This window comes from Scylla paramamosain, unplaced genomic scaffold (genome assembly GCF_035594125.1).
Source record: "Scylla paramamosain isolate STU-SP2022 unplaced genomic scaffold, ASM3559412v1 Contig38, whole genome shotgun sequence".
In the NCBI taxonomy this organism is placed as follows: domain Eukaryota; kingdom Metazoa; phylum Arthropoda; class Malacostraca; order Decapoda; family Portunidae; genus Scylla; species Scylla paramamosain.
Window position 1 is genome coordinate 17,501 of NW_026973703.1, and position 17,572 is coordinate 35,072.

Genomic DNA, 17,572 nt, shown 5'->3' on the forward strand with positions numbered 1-17,572 from the left:
CAGCAAAGATGGTGCCAGAATTGAAGGAAAAGACTTATGAGGAGTGACTGTAAGAATGAGATTAATAACACTGGAAGAGAGAAGAGAAAGGGGAGACTTAATAACAGTGTGCAAATCAATAAACAGTATGGAAAAGTTAGACCGACAAGTTTTGGAGATACATGTAAATAAGGGAACAAGATGTAGAAGAGGACATACAAAAAGATTAAGAAGAGTAAATGTCTCGGTGACATCAAGAAATATAGTTTCCTATACCAAAGCACTGATCTCTGGAATAGTTTAAGCTGTAATAGTTTTACAGTTGCTAGTGTAAGCAAATTTAAAGAGAAACTGGATAACTGCAGCTATGGAGACAGGTCAAATGACATCAGGACCATAGGGGCTCAAGCATCACCTCCCCAAATATGGAGTTACATACATCAAAAGAATTAGCAACTCTTCCTCTGTCCAGCTATGACATTTGCAACACTGTTTTTCAGCTTCCATATGGTTGAAGGTCCTGAAGTAGCAAATGGAGTCACAACAACTTATTGATATGGGATTCAAGTGTTGTGTGGGCTGGTTGAACTAAGGGGTGCATTCATTCAAGACCAGCCAGGCTCAAGCCCAGCGAGAGGGAGCCAGCCAGTGGGAGTGTGTGATGCACAGTGCATAACCATCTCTTGCTCAATCAGTGTTTTTCTCCAGAAGAAACACGTCACCCGGAGTCAATCACTGCACTGCTTACTACCCCTCCTCACGCTTCCTCACACAGTCCTGCCCAAACCTCCTTCATACCCAATCTTTACCTGTGACTAACCAGTGCCACCTGTTAATCCTTTGTCTCACTATTATTACTAACTCATGACTTCCTCTAACATAACATTCATTCACCCTTCAATTTGTTGCTTTCTTTTAAGTAACTAATGTACTGCAGTACCAATACTAGTATTTACTATTTTTTCAAAACTCTGAGTCTATTATACTTTTATTATTATTATTATTTATTATTTATTATTTATTATTATTATTATTATTATTATTATTATTATTATTATTATTATTATTATTATTATTATTATTATTATTATTACTGTTATTATTATTATTACTATTGTCATACTATTTTATTTTTTCTTGTGATATCAGGAAGATGTTAATAATTTCATTATTTACTTCAGGTAAAACATTTCATTAAGGTTCAAATTCCAGGTCATGCAAAAATATATACACAAACTTAAAGGGAGGGGTTATATTTTACATGCCAGTGTGCATATGCAACTTATGATTTTTTAAAATTTTAGGTAAAAAAATTTTGAAGACCAAGGTTTTTATCTGAAACTTAGTTGAAATTTATATCTTTCTTAGAAGTGGTGTTATTGTTGATAAACTTTAGATACAGTTTTCTCAATTTAAAAAAAAATGGCACTTGAGTCTCTATGGTCCTGACGCCCTCAAATGAGCTTTAGCTCGTATCCTGTACAATACAACTAGGTAAATACAGCTAGGTAAATATGCACACACACACACACACACACACACACACACACACACACTGTACCTTTATTCGGAAACTTGTCAGCTGCCTCAATCTGGGATCCGTCAGGATTCTGTCTGATTGGAAGAGGAATCGAGTTGAGTAGTCTACTTTTGTTTTAAGGGACTTTCTGTAAATACCCTGAATTTAATAAAAAACAGTGGTTCTACATGATGGCAGCCAAGCGTGGCAGAAATGCGCCCATTTGGGATTATGTGGAGCTATCAATTCCAAAACAAGCAATATGTTTGGTCACTACAGTACCAAAGCCAGTAACTGCCACAACAAAACCAAAGAAAAAATCACTGGTGTAAATTTGATTTGAAAATGCATAATCTGGCATGTTCATCACCTCAGCCATCCACAGGCCCTTCTATTGAGCTGAGAAGATACTTTGAGGAGCCTCATTTATGCAGGGACAGCAATCCACTGGCGTGGTGGAAGCAACACGAAACCCTCTTCCCCAAGTTAAGTGAAGTGGCCAAGAAATTTTTATTCATTCCTGCCTCATCTGTTCCCTCAGAAAGACTCTTTTCCAAGGCAGGGGAGCTTATCTCCCACAGGCAGAGCAGCCTTAAGGAAGGGAATATAAATATGATTCTCTTCCTTAATAAGAACATGTGAAGAGCCGCTTCCTACCAGTGCCAAGTGATATCCTTCTAGATGCCTTTTTGTTCTATAGTATTGCATGCATTTTGTTTTCATGGAAACTTTTATGTGGTCATACTACTGGTCATACTGTAGTACTAATTAAATTATTTTCTGTGATATAGATTTTTTTTTTTTTTCCTTTTTTTTACGGAACTGATGTGATAATACATTCTGTGATGGACATGATTTTATTGTATATATTTTCTTATTTTCCACTTGTTAACATCAAATACATGAAATGTTAAGTTGAATGTTATCTGTATGCAAAATCATGTATGGATGTAATCATATGCTTATCTAGTATCCATTGTAATTGTAAGGAAATATTAAGGAAATTAATGTAATGAAATCCAATGCAATATTAAGGAAATTATTGACTATGATAAGGAGAGAAGTATTTTAATTAATGGAAATACGCTGTGATGTCTGGAACAATATGATTTTTTTTTTTCTCATTTCCAAACTTTAGTAGAGGAGGACTCTTTTGTTACTACTTTCTTACTGTTATTCTTAAAATAGCAAAAACAATTATGATGCCAAAAATAATGTTAATGTATCAAGAAAACATTTGGAAATAATGTACCCTATTTGTCAATAAATGGAAAATCTATCATAAATGTGTATGAATAACTATAACATCCTTGTATCATTTAAAGTAAATTAATGAAAGTAATAGCAATCTGAATGGTTACTTATAGTGTGCGCCCTTCACCTTGCTGAAGTGTGTCTCACTCAACTATAACTGCACATGTATTTTCATGATTGCATATTTATATCATGGAATTCTTCATATAATATATATATATATATATATATATATATATATATATATATATATATATATATATATATATATATATATATATATATATATATATATATATATACACACACACACACACACACACACACACACACACACACACACACACATATATATATATATATATATATATATATATATATATATATATATATATATATATATATATATATATATATATATATATATATATATATATATATATATATATATATATATATACACACACACACACACACACACACACACACACACACACACACACACATATATATATATATATATATATATATATATATATATATATATATATATATATATATATATATATATATATCCTTGGTAAGCATCATGGGAAACACAGTCTGCATCTCGGCAAATTCTAGCCAAAGGGAGAGAGTCGTGATGTTTGTAACAGGTGGAGGGGAATCCTGGATTCTCTCCGTGGTTGGATTCCCTTGCAAACACCAACGAATCTCGTGCCTGGCAGACAATAGGAAGAATCTCGGGTGCCTGGGGCTTGTTAAGAACTTAAGAGTACATAGGATTCATGGAAGGTTCGAATCTCACGAATCCAACAGGGCAAGTAATCAGATTTGCGATTACCTGTTTTATAGAATCCTGCCCAGCCCTACAACTTATTAGATCCAGAGGTGAATGATGCTAAGAGGATGCCAGTGTTTCCTCCGCCGACGCCTCCGCCAAAAAATTTATCTCCATAGAACTTCATTATCCGGGACTTGGATGCCTGGTATTCACAAGTGTGTGATGGGGAGACACCCACAAACAGGGAGTGACTGGCATTGGCTGTCTTGGGGTGGAACTTGTGACTCAGTGAATCTGGCTCATAGATGATCTGCATTGCTCCCAGGGGACTGTCCACAGAGACAACCTGGGAGAGAGAAAGCCTTCCTCAGTCACACCTAGTGCAAGCATGTCTTCCTTCAATGCATCTATAAATTTTCTCTTAGGTCTTGGGGTCTTAAGGACAATATATTACAGCATTTTTGGAATTTATAGTGTCTCTCCTCCTCCTCTTCCTCCAGCTTACATTAGTGATGAGGGAGCTGGCATAGTGCTGGACATAGAAGCCTGTGTCTGAGATTCTCCAGGTGTAGAAGTTGTTGAGTCTGCAGCAGTCTGTCAGTGGCCCCGTGCCTCCCTTCTTCCATAGCTGCACAGTATACAAGGGTTAGGACAACACTGCTAATGCTACTGACTCTCTATCTCTCTCTCTCTCTCTCTCTCTCTCTCTCTCTCTCTCTCTCTCTCTCTCTCTCTCTCTCTCTCTCTCTCTCTCTCACTACATCTGCACACAGCAACAAAAAGGTGGCAGGAACAAGGTACAGTAGCACTAGTAGCACCAAAACTTCTCTATCTCTCACACTGTCTCTCTCTCTCTCTCTCTCTCTCTCTCTCTCTCTCTCTCTCTCTCTCTCTCTCTCTCTCTCTCTCTCTCTCTCTCTCTCTCTCTCTCTCTATGCCTGCACACAACAATGCAAAGTTTGCAGCAGTGTATGGCAGCACTAAAAATACTATAAATTATTCTTGCACCTCTCAGTCTCCGTCTCTCACCATGACTCCATAAATTGCATTGTGCACTTCATTCCCCATCCACCAAGTTGTGTCCTCGCACAGCTCTCCAAGGGTCTTGTAGCCAGCCTGTTCTGCACCTGTACAACACCATGAGAGACAAGAGTCAGCACCACAAAGACTAAAAAAGACAAACACACCACAACAAATAACCGATGTCTTGACACACATTCCCCAATATCCTTCACCAACACAAGACACAGAAGTTGTTATGTACCAGCAACAACATTGCCAGTCAGTACAGTGTTGGGTGCATTGTCCAGCTGAAAGGCACCACTCCAATTCAAGTTCTCTGTTTCCTGTCTGTCTTCATAAGTCCCCAGGAAGAACACAGTTGTGATGAGGTTCCACCTGTAGGTGTTGGAGCCTGTCTCGTGTCTTATGCCTGCCAGAGGGATGGAAAATGAGAGGGAAATGAGGAGAGGAAGTGCACTAGTGACTTCATTAATGAATTTCCACTTTATGAATGGTTTCTGTTACACAAATTACTAAACATGTATGATTAATTAAAGGAAAGGTAGTAAAAAGCTTTTCGTCTCATCAACTCCTCTCGTCTAACTGACTGTCTTCAGCCTCTCTCTCATTGCCGCAATGTTGCATCTCTAGCTATCTTCTACCGCTATTTTCATGCTAACTGCTCTTCTGATCTTGCTGACTACATGCCTCCCCTCCTCCCACAGCCTCATTGCACAAGACTCTTTTTTCTCTCATCCCTATTCTGTCCACCTCTTTAATGCAATAATCAACCAGTATTCTCAATCATTCATCACTTTCTCTGGTAAACACTGGAACTCCCTGCCTGCTTCTGTATTTTCACCTTCCTATGACTTGAACTCTTTGATGAGGAAAGTTTCAAGACACTTATCCTGTAATTTCTGACAACTACTTTTTACTCTGGGGACCAGCAGCTCAGTGGGCCCTTTTTTCTTATAATTTTGTTTTCCTTGGCTAGTGCCCCTCCTACATAAAAATAAATAAATAAAATAATAATAATAATAAAAATAATAATAAAATAAATAAATAAATAAATAAATAAATAGATAAATAATAATAATTAATTAAAAACTATACACAACACACACACACACACACACACACACACACACACACACACACACATACCTGAATCTAGCACAAATAAATAGATAAGTAAATAAATAAGAAAAACCATATGAATACACACATAAAAAAAAAATAAATAAAATAAATAAATAAATAAATAAATAAATAAATAAATAAATAAATAAATAAATAAATAAATAAAACACACACACACACACACACACACACACACACACACACACACACATGGTAGTGGAGGAGAACGTTATCTATCATGTGCTGGATTCAGGTGTGTGTATTTACCTAGTTGTATAGTACAGGGTTTGAGCTTTGGCTCGGACCCTGTACTATACAACTAGGTAAATACACACACCTGAATCCAGCTCATGATAGATAACGTTCTCCTCCACTACCATGTTCAAGGTCTTGATGAGCCCAACAGCCACATTATAGTTGACATTGAATGATGACCTCTTGACGTAGCTAGAATGGTCACCAATGGCATCAAGGCCCAGGAAGGCAATGGAGTAGCGTGGGTCAGTGATGTCGGTGAAGCCTTCCTGCCCCATGTTACGGAACTCCACGCCATCCACTTGGGCCGAACCTGAAGGAGGGACAGAAAGGACTAGTGGTGATGGTATTGGTGGTGGTCATGGTGGATGGAATGTAGTGGTAATAGTAGAGTAGTAATGGTTTTATTAGTGGTGGTGCATGTTAAGGACCACACTCTGAAAAACTTCTGGCTGCACCTCTGCTCTGAAAAGGCTGTACTTGAAGTTACACAGGTTTTTAAGGATGTTCTTATGGTTCTAGTGAGAAATGAACAAGATTCCTACATTAACAGCAGGAGAAACACTCTTGAGAACCTGGTCAGTCATCTCAGTGGCCTTTGAAAGCAGTCATGGTGAGAGAGGGAAGCGTTTCCTTAGTGTGGTACAGGGAGTGTGGTGGTAATTGTTTTAGCAGTAGTTGTTATAGTAGTGGTGGTGGTGGTGGCAGTGGTGGTGGTAATGGTAGTAGTAGTAGTAGCAGTAGTAAGCATTCAAAGAAAATGGAACAAATCATCATTAAAAACATCACTTGATCTTCCAGACTTACCAAAGCTTCATCACTTTATCTTCCAGATTCACCAAAGCTTTACCAATCAGCTTATCTTTCACTCAACAAAGCTTTACCAATCAGCTTATCTTCCAAACTCACTAAAGCTTCACCAACTAGTTTATCTTCCATTCTCACCAAAGCTTTATCACTTTGTCTTCCAGACTCACCAAAGCTTTACCAATCAGCTTATCTTCCAGACTCACCAAAGCTTAACCAACCAGAATATCTTCCAGACTCACCAAAGCTTTATCACTTTATCATCCAGACTCACCAAAGCTTCACCAATCAGCTTATCTTCCAGACTCACCAAAGCTTCACCAACTAGTTTATCTTCCAGACTCATCAAAGCTTTATTGCTTTATCTTCCAAACTCACCAAAGCTTTATTGCTTTATCTTCCAGACTCACCAAAGCTTCACCAGTCAGCTTATCTTCCAGACTCACCAACATAATGCTTGCCATTCTGGAAGACTGTGGAGACCAGAATTCTTCCCCCGTTGCTGTTCTCCGTGATTCCTTCCACCGCAATGTTCCGGCTCAGGAGACCGACCTCCCCAGCCAGTGTGATGGAAGTGCCGTCTGACAGCGTGTGTATCTCCCCTGGGTGGAGATACACAGATTTAATTGATGCCAAACTTGCATGTGTGTCTTTGTACCTGATGCTTGTGTCTATGGATTGCTGGGAAGGAAGAGTCTCTATTTATTCCTTGCATGTTCTACTCCTCTCATTCTGTCTCTTCTTGATAAATAGAAAGCTTTCATTGATTACACACTTGCTTCTGTCTATTCATATCTGATGCTTGTGTTTATGGATTGTCATGAAAGTGTCTATTTATTTCTTGCATGTTCTAATTTTCTCATTCTGTCTTCTCTTGATAAATAGACAGAGATTTCACTGATGACAAACTTACTTTCTACTTATACCAGATGCTTGTGTTTATGGAATGCTGTGATAGAAGGATCTCTATTTATTTCTATCCTCATATGTTTTGGTTCTTTCATTCTCCTCTCATCTCCTTCTCTCAAGCCTCCACCACTGTGCTTCATTTATTTCTGTCCTAACAAGCTCTTCTATATCCATTCTCTCCCATACTGAACACTCTGACCTCCCATTCAACTGCAGGTAATTGTCTTGCACCCACTGCATCTACCACACTCAAATATTCCTGTCCTTACATGCTCTACTTCACTCATTCTCTCCAATACTCCAGCCACTCTGATTTCCCATTTCACTGCAGGTCACTGTCTTCCACCCACTGCATGTCACACTCACATACACTCACTTATTCATCTTACTCTCTGCCATTCTTCCTACAAGATCAGACTACCAAAGAATGCTGTGTTTGACACCCTCAGGCACTACACATTGCATTCCTTCTCCTTAACCTGATATATACCACAAATGTTATGCATTCTCCTTACTTCCACCAAGTGCTAGATGGAATTCTGGAGAAGAGGTGGGAGTGTAGACTAAACTAATGTTTCAGTGAGTGAAGGACAAGGAGCAAAACACTCACCAAGGTGCTGGAATTTGAGTGCTGAGTCTAGGGTGAGTGTGGCACCATTGATTGCTACCACTCGCCTCACTTCGCTCTCTGTTGCCTCTTTTCCTGTTGTTGTCACACCCACCTGAATGGCAGTGTGGTGAGAGGTGAAGGGAGAGAATGGGAGGCAGAGCAAGGCATGGGAGAGGAACACAATATGAAAAGGGACATGATCTAAGGAGAGATAAATGGAAGGGGAAGAGAGGAAAGCAGAGGGGGAGAGAAGTATGAAAAAGGGACAATCTGAGAAGAGGTAAATGGAAGGAAAAGAAGAGAAGTTGGACTAAGACATGGGAAAGAGAGAGAGACTTAAAGAGAGTAAAGCAGAATAAAATAATGAGAAATAGAGAATAAGAAGAAGGGGATATAATAGATGATCCAATTATACTCTTCTTTTTCCTTCCCCTTCCTTCCCTGTGCTTCTCCTTCCTTCTCTCCCCTTCCCAAACTACCTCTGAAATATTAGTAAAATACAATAAACAATACCAATGCAAAATTTCTGTCCAACAACTACAGCTTTTCCTCTTCTTCCTTCCGATCTTCTTGCCTTCTGACTGAACCTATTCTTACCTCACCTAACCCAATCTAACCTGGCATCCCCTCACTCAGTTTTCTCCTTCTCTCTGTCTCTTAATCTATCCTAACTTAATTTCACCTTACTTTACCATGTATCTCACCTAACTTAATCTTACCTTAAGTTTCTTATTTAACTTAACCTAACCTAATAACCTCACCTAACCTAACCTACTCATTCAGCTTTCCCATTCTCTCTGCCTCTCAATCTTACCTAACTTAAGCTTATCTTACCTGAACGTAATTAATCTAACTTTGTATCTTTATTATGCCTTCTCCTTCTCTCTGCCTCTTAATCTAACCTAACCTAATCTAACTTATAACTTAACCTTACCAATCCTAACTTAATCTAACTTAACCTTACATATCCTAACCTGACCTGACCTTACCTAACCTGATCTCACCTCATCTGACACCCCTCCACTCACCTCTTTATTGAGCCAGGAAGCATCAGGATCCTCGGCCAGAGTTATGTGGCCGGTCCCAACCTCCACTGTGGCCCCAAGCTTGTGCCATGATCTCCTGCACACCTGCCCATGCAGCCTGAGATAGCCAAACACACCTGCAACATACCAGACCTTCATTTCACACCTGTAGCTATCTTTATAACAAAGGTACAAGGGTGATATAAGCAAAATTTTCATGGTCAGTAATCAAGATAGAACAAGAAATAATGAGTTCAAGCTGGAAAATATTTCAATGAGAGAGAGGAAGGAACTGGTTCTCAAATAAGGTGGTAGATGAATGGAATGAACCCAGTAATCAGGTTGTTAGAGCCGAGTCATTAGGGAGCTTTAAAAGATGATTAGACAAATTTGTGGATTGGGTGATAGGTGGAAATAGATAGGCATGTTCTGTACAAGGACTGCCACGTGTAGACCAGGCAGCTTCTTGCAGCTTCTCTTGTGTTCTTATGTTCTTATTTTCTTCAGCCTCTCACTGTTATTTGCCACATCTCTCCTCCATCACCAGCTACTTTGAGACAAAACACTCACAGGCAACAACAAGGAAGTCACAGGTACCCACAACAAGACACTCACGGGTAAGAACAAGCTGCCTCCAAGCTTTATAGGGACTACAAATTGCAAAAGCCATTCTTTTATCTCCTTTTTCCTTGTACGTGTTTATAAAGATTTTGTACATCATTCTTGGCGCTGTGCATTGTTGTTTATCTCAGTGAGAGAGTTAATGCATTGTTAATTACCTTATCAGCAGTCTTCCTTCGTTGTGTCAACTGTTATTCTGTCACTAGTGTTTTTCTAGCCTTTATCATAACCTTTGAGAATCAATAACAACTTTTAATAATATAACAACTTTTAATAATCTTCTATAACCTGCCAGCCTCTTTTTTTGCAGCCTCTCAGTATCATCAATGACCTTCAAATACTTCTTTACAACCATCTGAGCTTCTCTTGCAACCTCTGTTCATCACTAACAGGCTTTTAACACTCCCCTTACAACCTACCGCCCTTTCCTTGCAATCTCCTAGCACCATTAATAGATAAACACCTTTCCAAACTCCTTTACAACCTTCCAGAATCATCAACAATCTTTCAACTCTCCTATACAACCTTCCAGCACCCTTCCACAGTGTTCTAGCACATACCTATAGTTTTCCAGCCCAGGTTCATGCTATAGGCATCAACATCTTCAGGGTCCATCAGGCGAATGATGAGACTGTGGGTGAAGGGAGTGTCTGAGGAGTAGCCAGCCACTAAAGAGCCTCCCTGGTGGTGATGGAGCAGCAGAGTTGGTTAGGTGTCTTAATCTTAGTGCAGGGTGTGGTGTGTGGAGAGATGAGGAGGTGATACAGGCAAGGAGTGTTAACTGAAGATTAGATTAACACACACATACACTAGAAAAGTGGTGACACAAGCAAGGGGTGTTAACTAAGATTAGATTAACACATGCACGCACACACGCACACATGCATGCATGTGCGCGCACACACACACACACACACACACACACACACACACACAGGAGGAGGCAGTAGGCACCTGCCAAAATGATAATTACTCCCGGTGAGGTCTAAAGCACTGGATCAGGGGATGCTGTGAACTTATCATTAAAACCAGCTGTGACCTCACTGAACATTTCCCTTTGTGTCTCATAACACAAGGGGGCAGGACAACTCTATTCCTCCACTCAAAACTATAAGCACCTAATAACACACACACACACACACACACACACACACACACACACAATCACCTTTCACTCAAAAAATTGAAATTATCATGGCGACTCTTACACCAGACTCAGAGTCCCCATCTGTGGAAGGGACCACAAATGTCCCCAGGTCGGACTGCTCTTCTGATAATGACCCTCAGTGTCTTGACACCCCCCTCAACTTTTTCATTAACTTCTGCAACATTCGCAGTCTAAGATCTCATTTTCAATATGCGGAACATCACCTCTCCTCTTCTAAATCTCATCTTCTTTTCCTCACTGAAACCAAGGTGTCAGAGGAAACTAACAGTAGCCCCTTTTTTGTTCCCTCCTACTTTCTCTATCCTCATTTTCAATCCAAAGCTGGATGCTGCATTTATGTGCGCAATGACTTAACCTGCTCTCGTGCCCACGCTCTTGAATCTTCCAAGTTTACACATTATCTGGCTACGACTACAGAGTCACTCTCAAACTAAATTTATCTGTGCTGTATACCTCTCACCTAACTCCTCTGACTGTAAGAAATTCTTTGACTACTTAACTTCCAAAGTGGAGCACATTCTGACTCTCTTCCCTTTTGCAGAGATCTCTACTCTTGGAGACTTCAATGTTCACCACCAGCTTTGGCTTTCCTCTCCCTTTACTGACCATCATGTTGAACTAGCCTTCAACTGTGATATCCTCCACAACCTAGAGCAATTGGTGCAACACCCTACTTCTATTCCTGACCGTCTTGGAGATACGCCCAACATTCTTGACCTTTTCCTGACCTCTAATCCTTTTGCTTACGATGTCACCCTCTCATCTCCGTTGGGCTCCTCCGATCACAATCTTATATCTGTATCTTGTCCTATTGTTCCAATCCTTCCTCAGGATCCCCCTTAGCAAAGGTGCCTCTGGTGTTTTGCCTATGCTAGTTGGGGGACCTGAAGAGGTATTTTGCTGATTTTCCTTGGAATGACTACTGCTTCCATGTCAGAGACCCATCTTTGTGTGCCAAGCACATAACAGAAGTGGTGGTGTCTGGCATGGAGGCGTACATTCCTCACTCTTTTTCTTGACCTAAACCTTCCAAACTTTGGTTAAACACAGCTTGTTCTCGTGCTATACATGATAGAGAGGTGGCCCACAAAAGGTACTTAAGCCTCCCATCACCAGAATCTCATGCACTTTATATTTCTGCCCGGAACCATGCCAAGTCTGTTCTCCAACTAGCCAAAAACTCCTTCATTAATGGAAAGTGTCAACATTTTTCAAGATCTAACTCCCCTTGTTACTTCTGGCATCTAGCCCCCAAAAATTGCCAATAACTTTGTTTCTTCTTCTTTCCCTCCTTTATTTCAACCTGATGGCACCACTACTATCATATCTATCTCTAAAGCTGAACTCTTCCCTCAAACCTTTGCTAAAAACTCTACCTTGGACAATTCAGGGCTTGTTCCTCCTTCTCCTCCACCCTCTGACTACTTCATGCTACCTATTAAAATTGTTCGCAATGATGTTTTTGCATGCCCTCACTGGCCTAAAACCTTGGAAGGCTTATGGATCTGATGGAGTCCCTCCTATTGTTTTCTGAAACTGTGCCTCTGTGCTTGGACCTTGCCTAGTCAAAATCTTTCAACTCTGTCTGTCAACATCTACCTTTCCTTCTTGCTGGAAGTTTGCCTACATACAGCCTGTTCCTAAAAAGGGTGACCATTCTAGTCCCTTAAACTACCATCCTATTGCTTTAATTTCCTGCTTATCTAAAGTTTTTTAATCTATCCTCAACAAGAAGATTCTTAAACATCTATCACTTCACAACCTTTTATCTGATCGCCAGTATGGGTTCTGTCAAGGCCACTGTTCTGGTGATCTTCTGGCTTTCCTTACTGAGTCTTGGTCATCCTTTTTTAGAGATTTCGGTGAAACTTTTGCTGTTGCCTTGGATATATCAAAAGCTTTTGATAGAGTCTGGCACAAAGCTTTGATTTTCAAAGTACCTTCCTACAGCTTCTATCCTTCTCTCTGTAACTTCATCTCAAGTTTCCTTTCTGACCATTCTATTGATGCTGTGGTAGACAGTCACTGTTCTTCTCCTAAATCTATTAACAGTGGTGTTCCTCAGGATTCTGTCCTATCACCCACTCTCTTCCTATTATTCATCAATGATCTTCTAAACCAAACTTCTTGTCCTATCCACAACTACACTGATGATACCACCCTGCACTTTTCCACGTCTTTTCATAAATATCCAACACTTCAGGAAGTAAACATTTCACGCAGGGAAGCCGCAGAATGCCTAACTTCTGATTTTTCTAAAATTTCTGATTGGGGCAGAGCAAACTTGGTATTGTTCAATGCCTCAAAAACTCAATTCCTCCATCTATCAACTTGACACAACCTTCCAGATAACTATCCTCTCTTCTTCAATGACACTCAACTGCCCCCTCTTCTGCACTGAACATCCTTAGTCTGTCCTTTACTTATAATCTAAAATGGAAACTTCAAAGCTCATCTCTAGCTAAAACAGCTTCTATGAAGTTAGGCATTTTGAGACATCTCCACCAGTTTTTCTCAACCCCTAGCTGCTAACTCTATACAAGGGCCTTATCCACCCATATATGGAATATGCTTCACATGTCTGGCAGGGGTTCCACTCATACCACTCTTCTAGACATTTCTCTTCTAGACTTCTCTCATTGCCACAATGTTACATCTCTAGCTGTCTTCTACCCTTATTTTCATGCTAACTGCTCTTCTGATCTTGCTAACTGCATGCCTCCCCTCCTCCCACAGCCTTGCTGCACAAGATTTTCTTCTTTCTCTCACCCTTATTCTGTCCACCTCTCTACTGCAGGAGTTAACCAGTATTCTCAATCATTCATCCCTTTCTCTGGTAAACTTTGGAACTCCCTGCCAGCTTCTGTATTTCCACCTTCCTATGACTTGAATTCCTTCAAGAGGGAGGTTTCAAGACACTTATCCTTCAATTTTTGACTACCACTTTGAACCCTTTTATGGGAATAGCATCTCAGTTGGGATTTTTTTTATTGGATTTTTGTTGCCCTTGGCCAGTGTCCCTCCTACATAAAAAAAAAAAAACATGCATCAACACTAAAATGAAGAGGTGACAGAGGCAAGAAGTGTTAACTGAAGTGAAGACTAAGCAGAGATACAGAGACAAGACTAGAGAAGTGTAGCTTAGGCTCTGTATGTATATAACTAACACACTCACATACAGAGGCAAGGGGTGACAGAAGCGAGGAGTGTTAACTAAAGAGAAGACTGGACAAACAGAGATACAAAGACAACCAGAGGAGTGTAGCTGATGCCCTGTACACCACAACCAGCTAACAACACAGGTACCTACAAGGTAGTCACAGGTGCTGACCTCCATCACTGCTACTCACCTGGATGTAAATAATGGTGGCCTCAAATCTGTGGTCCATCGTGTCATCAAACTCAATGGTGCCATACACAAAGACACGGCCAAGCTTGAGTGTGGCCGTGTCCACAACGAGCCACATGCCTGTAGGGTATACCAGGGTATGATCAAGTGTAGTTGAGTAAAATGTCATAAGGTGTAACTGAGTGTAGTTTGGTGTGACAGGGTGTAGTGTAGTGTTTACTGGGTATTACTGAACATGGTTTAGTGTGGCAAGGTGAAGGAGTGTAGATAATTTATGCTTACACCCAAGAAAAAATCAGTTTCAGTACAAAGGAGACAAGAGAGAGAGAGAGAGAGAGAGAGAGAGAGAGAGAGAGAGAGAGAGAGAGAGAGAGAGAGAGAGAGAGAGAGAGAGAGAGAGAGAGAGAGAGAGAGAGAGAGAGAGGAGAGAGAGAATTGTGTGTTACAAACTTACTGAGTTTTTATTCTAGAGTGGTGGATATAATGCAAGAAAGAGATGGATGGGCTGATTGTGTTTATTTAGACCTGAAGGCAGCCTTTGATAAAGTGCCACACAGGAAATTGTTGTGGAAGTTGAAGCATAATGGTGGGCTAAGGGGGGGCTTGCTGAGATGGATGGAAAATTTCTTGACAAACAGAGAAATGAGAACCTTGGTAAAAGATCAAAAATCATCATGGAGGGAAGTCATAAGTGGAGTACCCCAAGGCTCAGTACTTACCAATCATGTTTGCAGTCTATATAAATGATATGATGGAAAGTGTGAACAGCTACATGAGCCTTTTTGCGAATGATGCAATGTTGCTGAAGAAAGTTGAGAGTGCAGAGGACTGTGAAACATTACAAGAAGACCTGAACAAGATATCAGAGTGGAGTTATAGATGGGAAATGGAATTTAATTTAAAGAAGTGTAAGGTAATAGAATTTGGAAAAAGTACAAGAAGAGTAAAAGGAAATTATATGTTGAATGGTGTAAGGTTGACTTGGAACCTGACCCCAGAGAGACACATTAGCAAAATTACATTAGCAAAATTACTTGTTGAGAAGAATAAGGCAGGTCTTTGCATATATGGATGAAGAGATGGTCAGGAAGATGATCGTGTCGCTGATAAGACCCAGACTAGAATATGCAGCAGTAGTGTGGTTGCCATACAAGAAAAAGGATATAAGGAAGTTGGAGAGAGTTCAGAGAGCAGCTACAAAGATGATACCAAGTATCAGAGACTTGTCATATGAAGAGAGACTGGAAAGGATACATCTACAAACGTTGGAAAAGAGGAGAGAAAGGGGAGACATGATTGCGATATATAAAGCATATAAGGGAGTAGAGGAGGTGGACTAAAGCAACTTAATGGTCTGGGATACACGGAACACTAGAGGACATGGAAAGAGGCTGAAGAAGAGTGCTTGTAGAAGAGATGTCAAAAAGTATAGTTTCCCATATAAATACAACAGTAAATACACACACTTACTCTCAGGAATCACAATCTCATCTCCCTCCACGGGCAGGCTGTATTCTGCCTCTGTTGGGTGGCCACCAGTACTGACTGGCATATGCTTCCACGTCTCCACATCAGACCAGCGGAAAGGTGCATCTGGATGTGTTGTGGGGACTGGTCTAGGGTCAGGCGCAGAACATCCTTTGTGCTGACACCTAGAGAGAGTAGAGAGTAGAAAGAGAGAGAGTTGAGAGAGAGAGAGAGAGAGAGAGAGAGAGAGAGAGAGAGAGAGAGAGAGAGAGAGAGAGAGAGAGAGAGAGAGAGAGAGAGAGAGAGAGAGAGAGAGAGAGATATTATTTGTAATTAGACTATATTGTGAAGATGATTCGGTGTTTCATCTTGACAGCTTGTATTGAGATTTTCAAGGGTGTTTTCATGATTCTACTGATAGTTAAAGAAGGGTATTGAGAGTCGAACAGATGCTCATAGTTTTCAAGGGTGTTTTTGTGATTCTAGTGATAATTTTGACAAGCTCTGGTGGAAGTTTTGGGGTTTTCAAGGATGGTTTTGTGATTCTAGTGATAATTTTGGGAGGTTACAGATAGTCTGACAGGCTCTGGTGAAAGTTTTGGGGTTTTCAAGGTGTTTTTGTTAGTCTAGTGATAAGTTGGGGAGGGTAATGATAAACTGACAGATTACAGTGGAGGTTAAGAGGATTTTCAAGGGTGTTTTTGGGATTCAGTTGGTAGTTTAAAGGGTACTGATAGTCTGGTGAATTATGGTGAAAGTTATAGGAGTTTTCAAGGATGTTTTTGTGACTAGTGATAGTCCAAAAACTTTACATCACCAATAGCAAACAAACACACACACACACACACACACACACACACACACACACATACACACACACATCATCGTCGAGTAAACAACCAGCAATCCAAGCTCCTGCAAAGAAAGATTTTGTTTGACCATGGCCACCACTAGGAGCTTAGAATGTGTTCCCGGGTAGGAGCTATGCTCAAGTAGAGTTCTCCTGTCTCCAGAAATAAATAAATAAAAGAAAATTTAAGTAGAGCTGTGCTCAAGTAGAGTTCTCCTGTCTCCAGAAATAAATAAATAAAAGAAAATTTAAGTAATAACAGAGGTAATAAAATGAGTAAAAGCTCCAGCAAGGCGGACGCCATAGGTGGGAGTGGAGTGTTGCCAACGGGGTCACCATTCCCAGGATTTGAGGAAGATAATGAACTACATGATAAAATGCAAGGAAGGAAAGTGGCTTTGATGGAAGGGATGATCAGTGACCTCACTGAAAGAGTGAAAAAAATTAGAAAAAAAAACAACATGACCTGGAAGAGGAAAACAAAGAATTGAAGACTATGTGCTGATCTAAAAACAAAATTGAAGGAAAACAATGATATTATTAAAAAACAGGAAAATGAAGTGATAGGGATGAAAAGTGAACATCAAATCTGGAGGAAGGAAAAAAAGGAAGAAAAAGTTAACTTTACAGAAATCATAGAAGCGCAAAAGAAGGAAAAGACAGATTTAAGTAAGGAAATTGTGAAAGTGATCAAACAGGAGGAATCGATGGTAAGGGACACAATGGACAAAGAGAAATGTATTGTTATATATGGATTAAAAGAGGAAACTGACCCAGTAAGATACAAGAGGGAAAAAGAACAAAAAAAGGTTGCAGAGGACATTGTAAAA

General features: G+C 40.0%; 1 protein-coding gene across 8 annotated transcripts in view; it reads right to left on the reverse strand.

The window, feature by feature from the left end:
• The window catches only part of LOC135097966 (fibrocystin-L-like), a 43,675-nt gene that overhangs the window by 1,650 nt on the left and 24,453 nt on the right, over nucleotides 1-17,572 (reverse strand). For 4 of the 8 annotated variants that reach the window (XR_010266384.1, XR_010266383.1, XR_010266386.1 and 1 more), the window contains 12 exons: nucleotides 15,896-16,077; nucleotides 14,427-14,545; nucleotides 10,469-10,589; nucleotides 9,291-9,424; nucleotides 8,263-8,374; nucleotides 7,190-7,345; nucleotides 6,019-6,249; nucleotides 4,801-4,968; nucleotides 4,566-4,663; nucleotides 4,042-4,164; nucleotides 3,597-3,882; nucleotides 1,541-1,593 (listed from right to left, as the gene is read on the reverse strand). Coding sequence is in view for 2 of the 8 variants with exons in the window: in XM_064000105.1 (XP_063856175.1) it covers nucleotides 3,622-3,882; nucleotides 4,042-4,164; nucleotides 4,566-4,663; nucleotides 4,801-4,968; nucleotides 6,019-6,249; nucleotides 7,190-7,345; nucleotides 8,263-8,374; nucleotides 9,291-9,424; nucleotides 10,469-10,589; nucleotides 14,427-14,545; nucleotides 15,896-16,077 (1,705 nt within the window). In the remaining 6 variants the exon portion in view is untranslated. Of the gene's footprint in view, nucleotides 1-1,540; nucleotides 1,594-3,585; nucleotides 3,883-4,041; nucleotides 4,165-4,544; nucleotides 4,664-4,800; nucleotides 4,969-6,018; nucleotides 6,250-7,189; nucleotides 7,346-8,262; nucleotides 8,375-9,290; nucleotides 9,425-10,468; nucleotides 10,590-14,426; nucleotides 14,546-15,895; nucleotides 16,078-17,572 lie in introns of those variants that run through there. The other 4 variants (XM_064000105.1, XR_010266385.1, XR_010266387.1 and 1 more) reach the window with 4 other exon arrangements.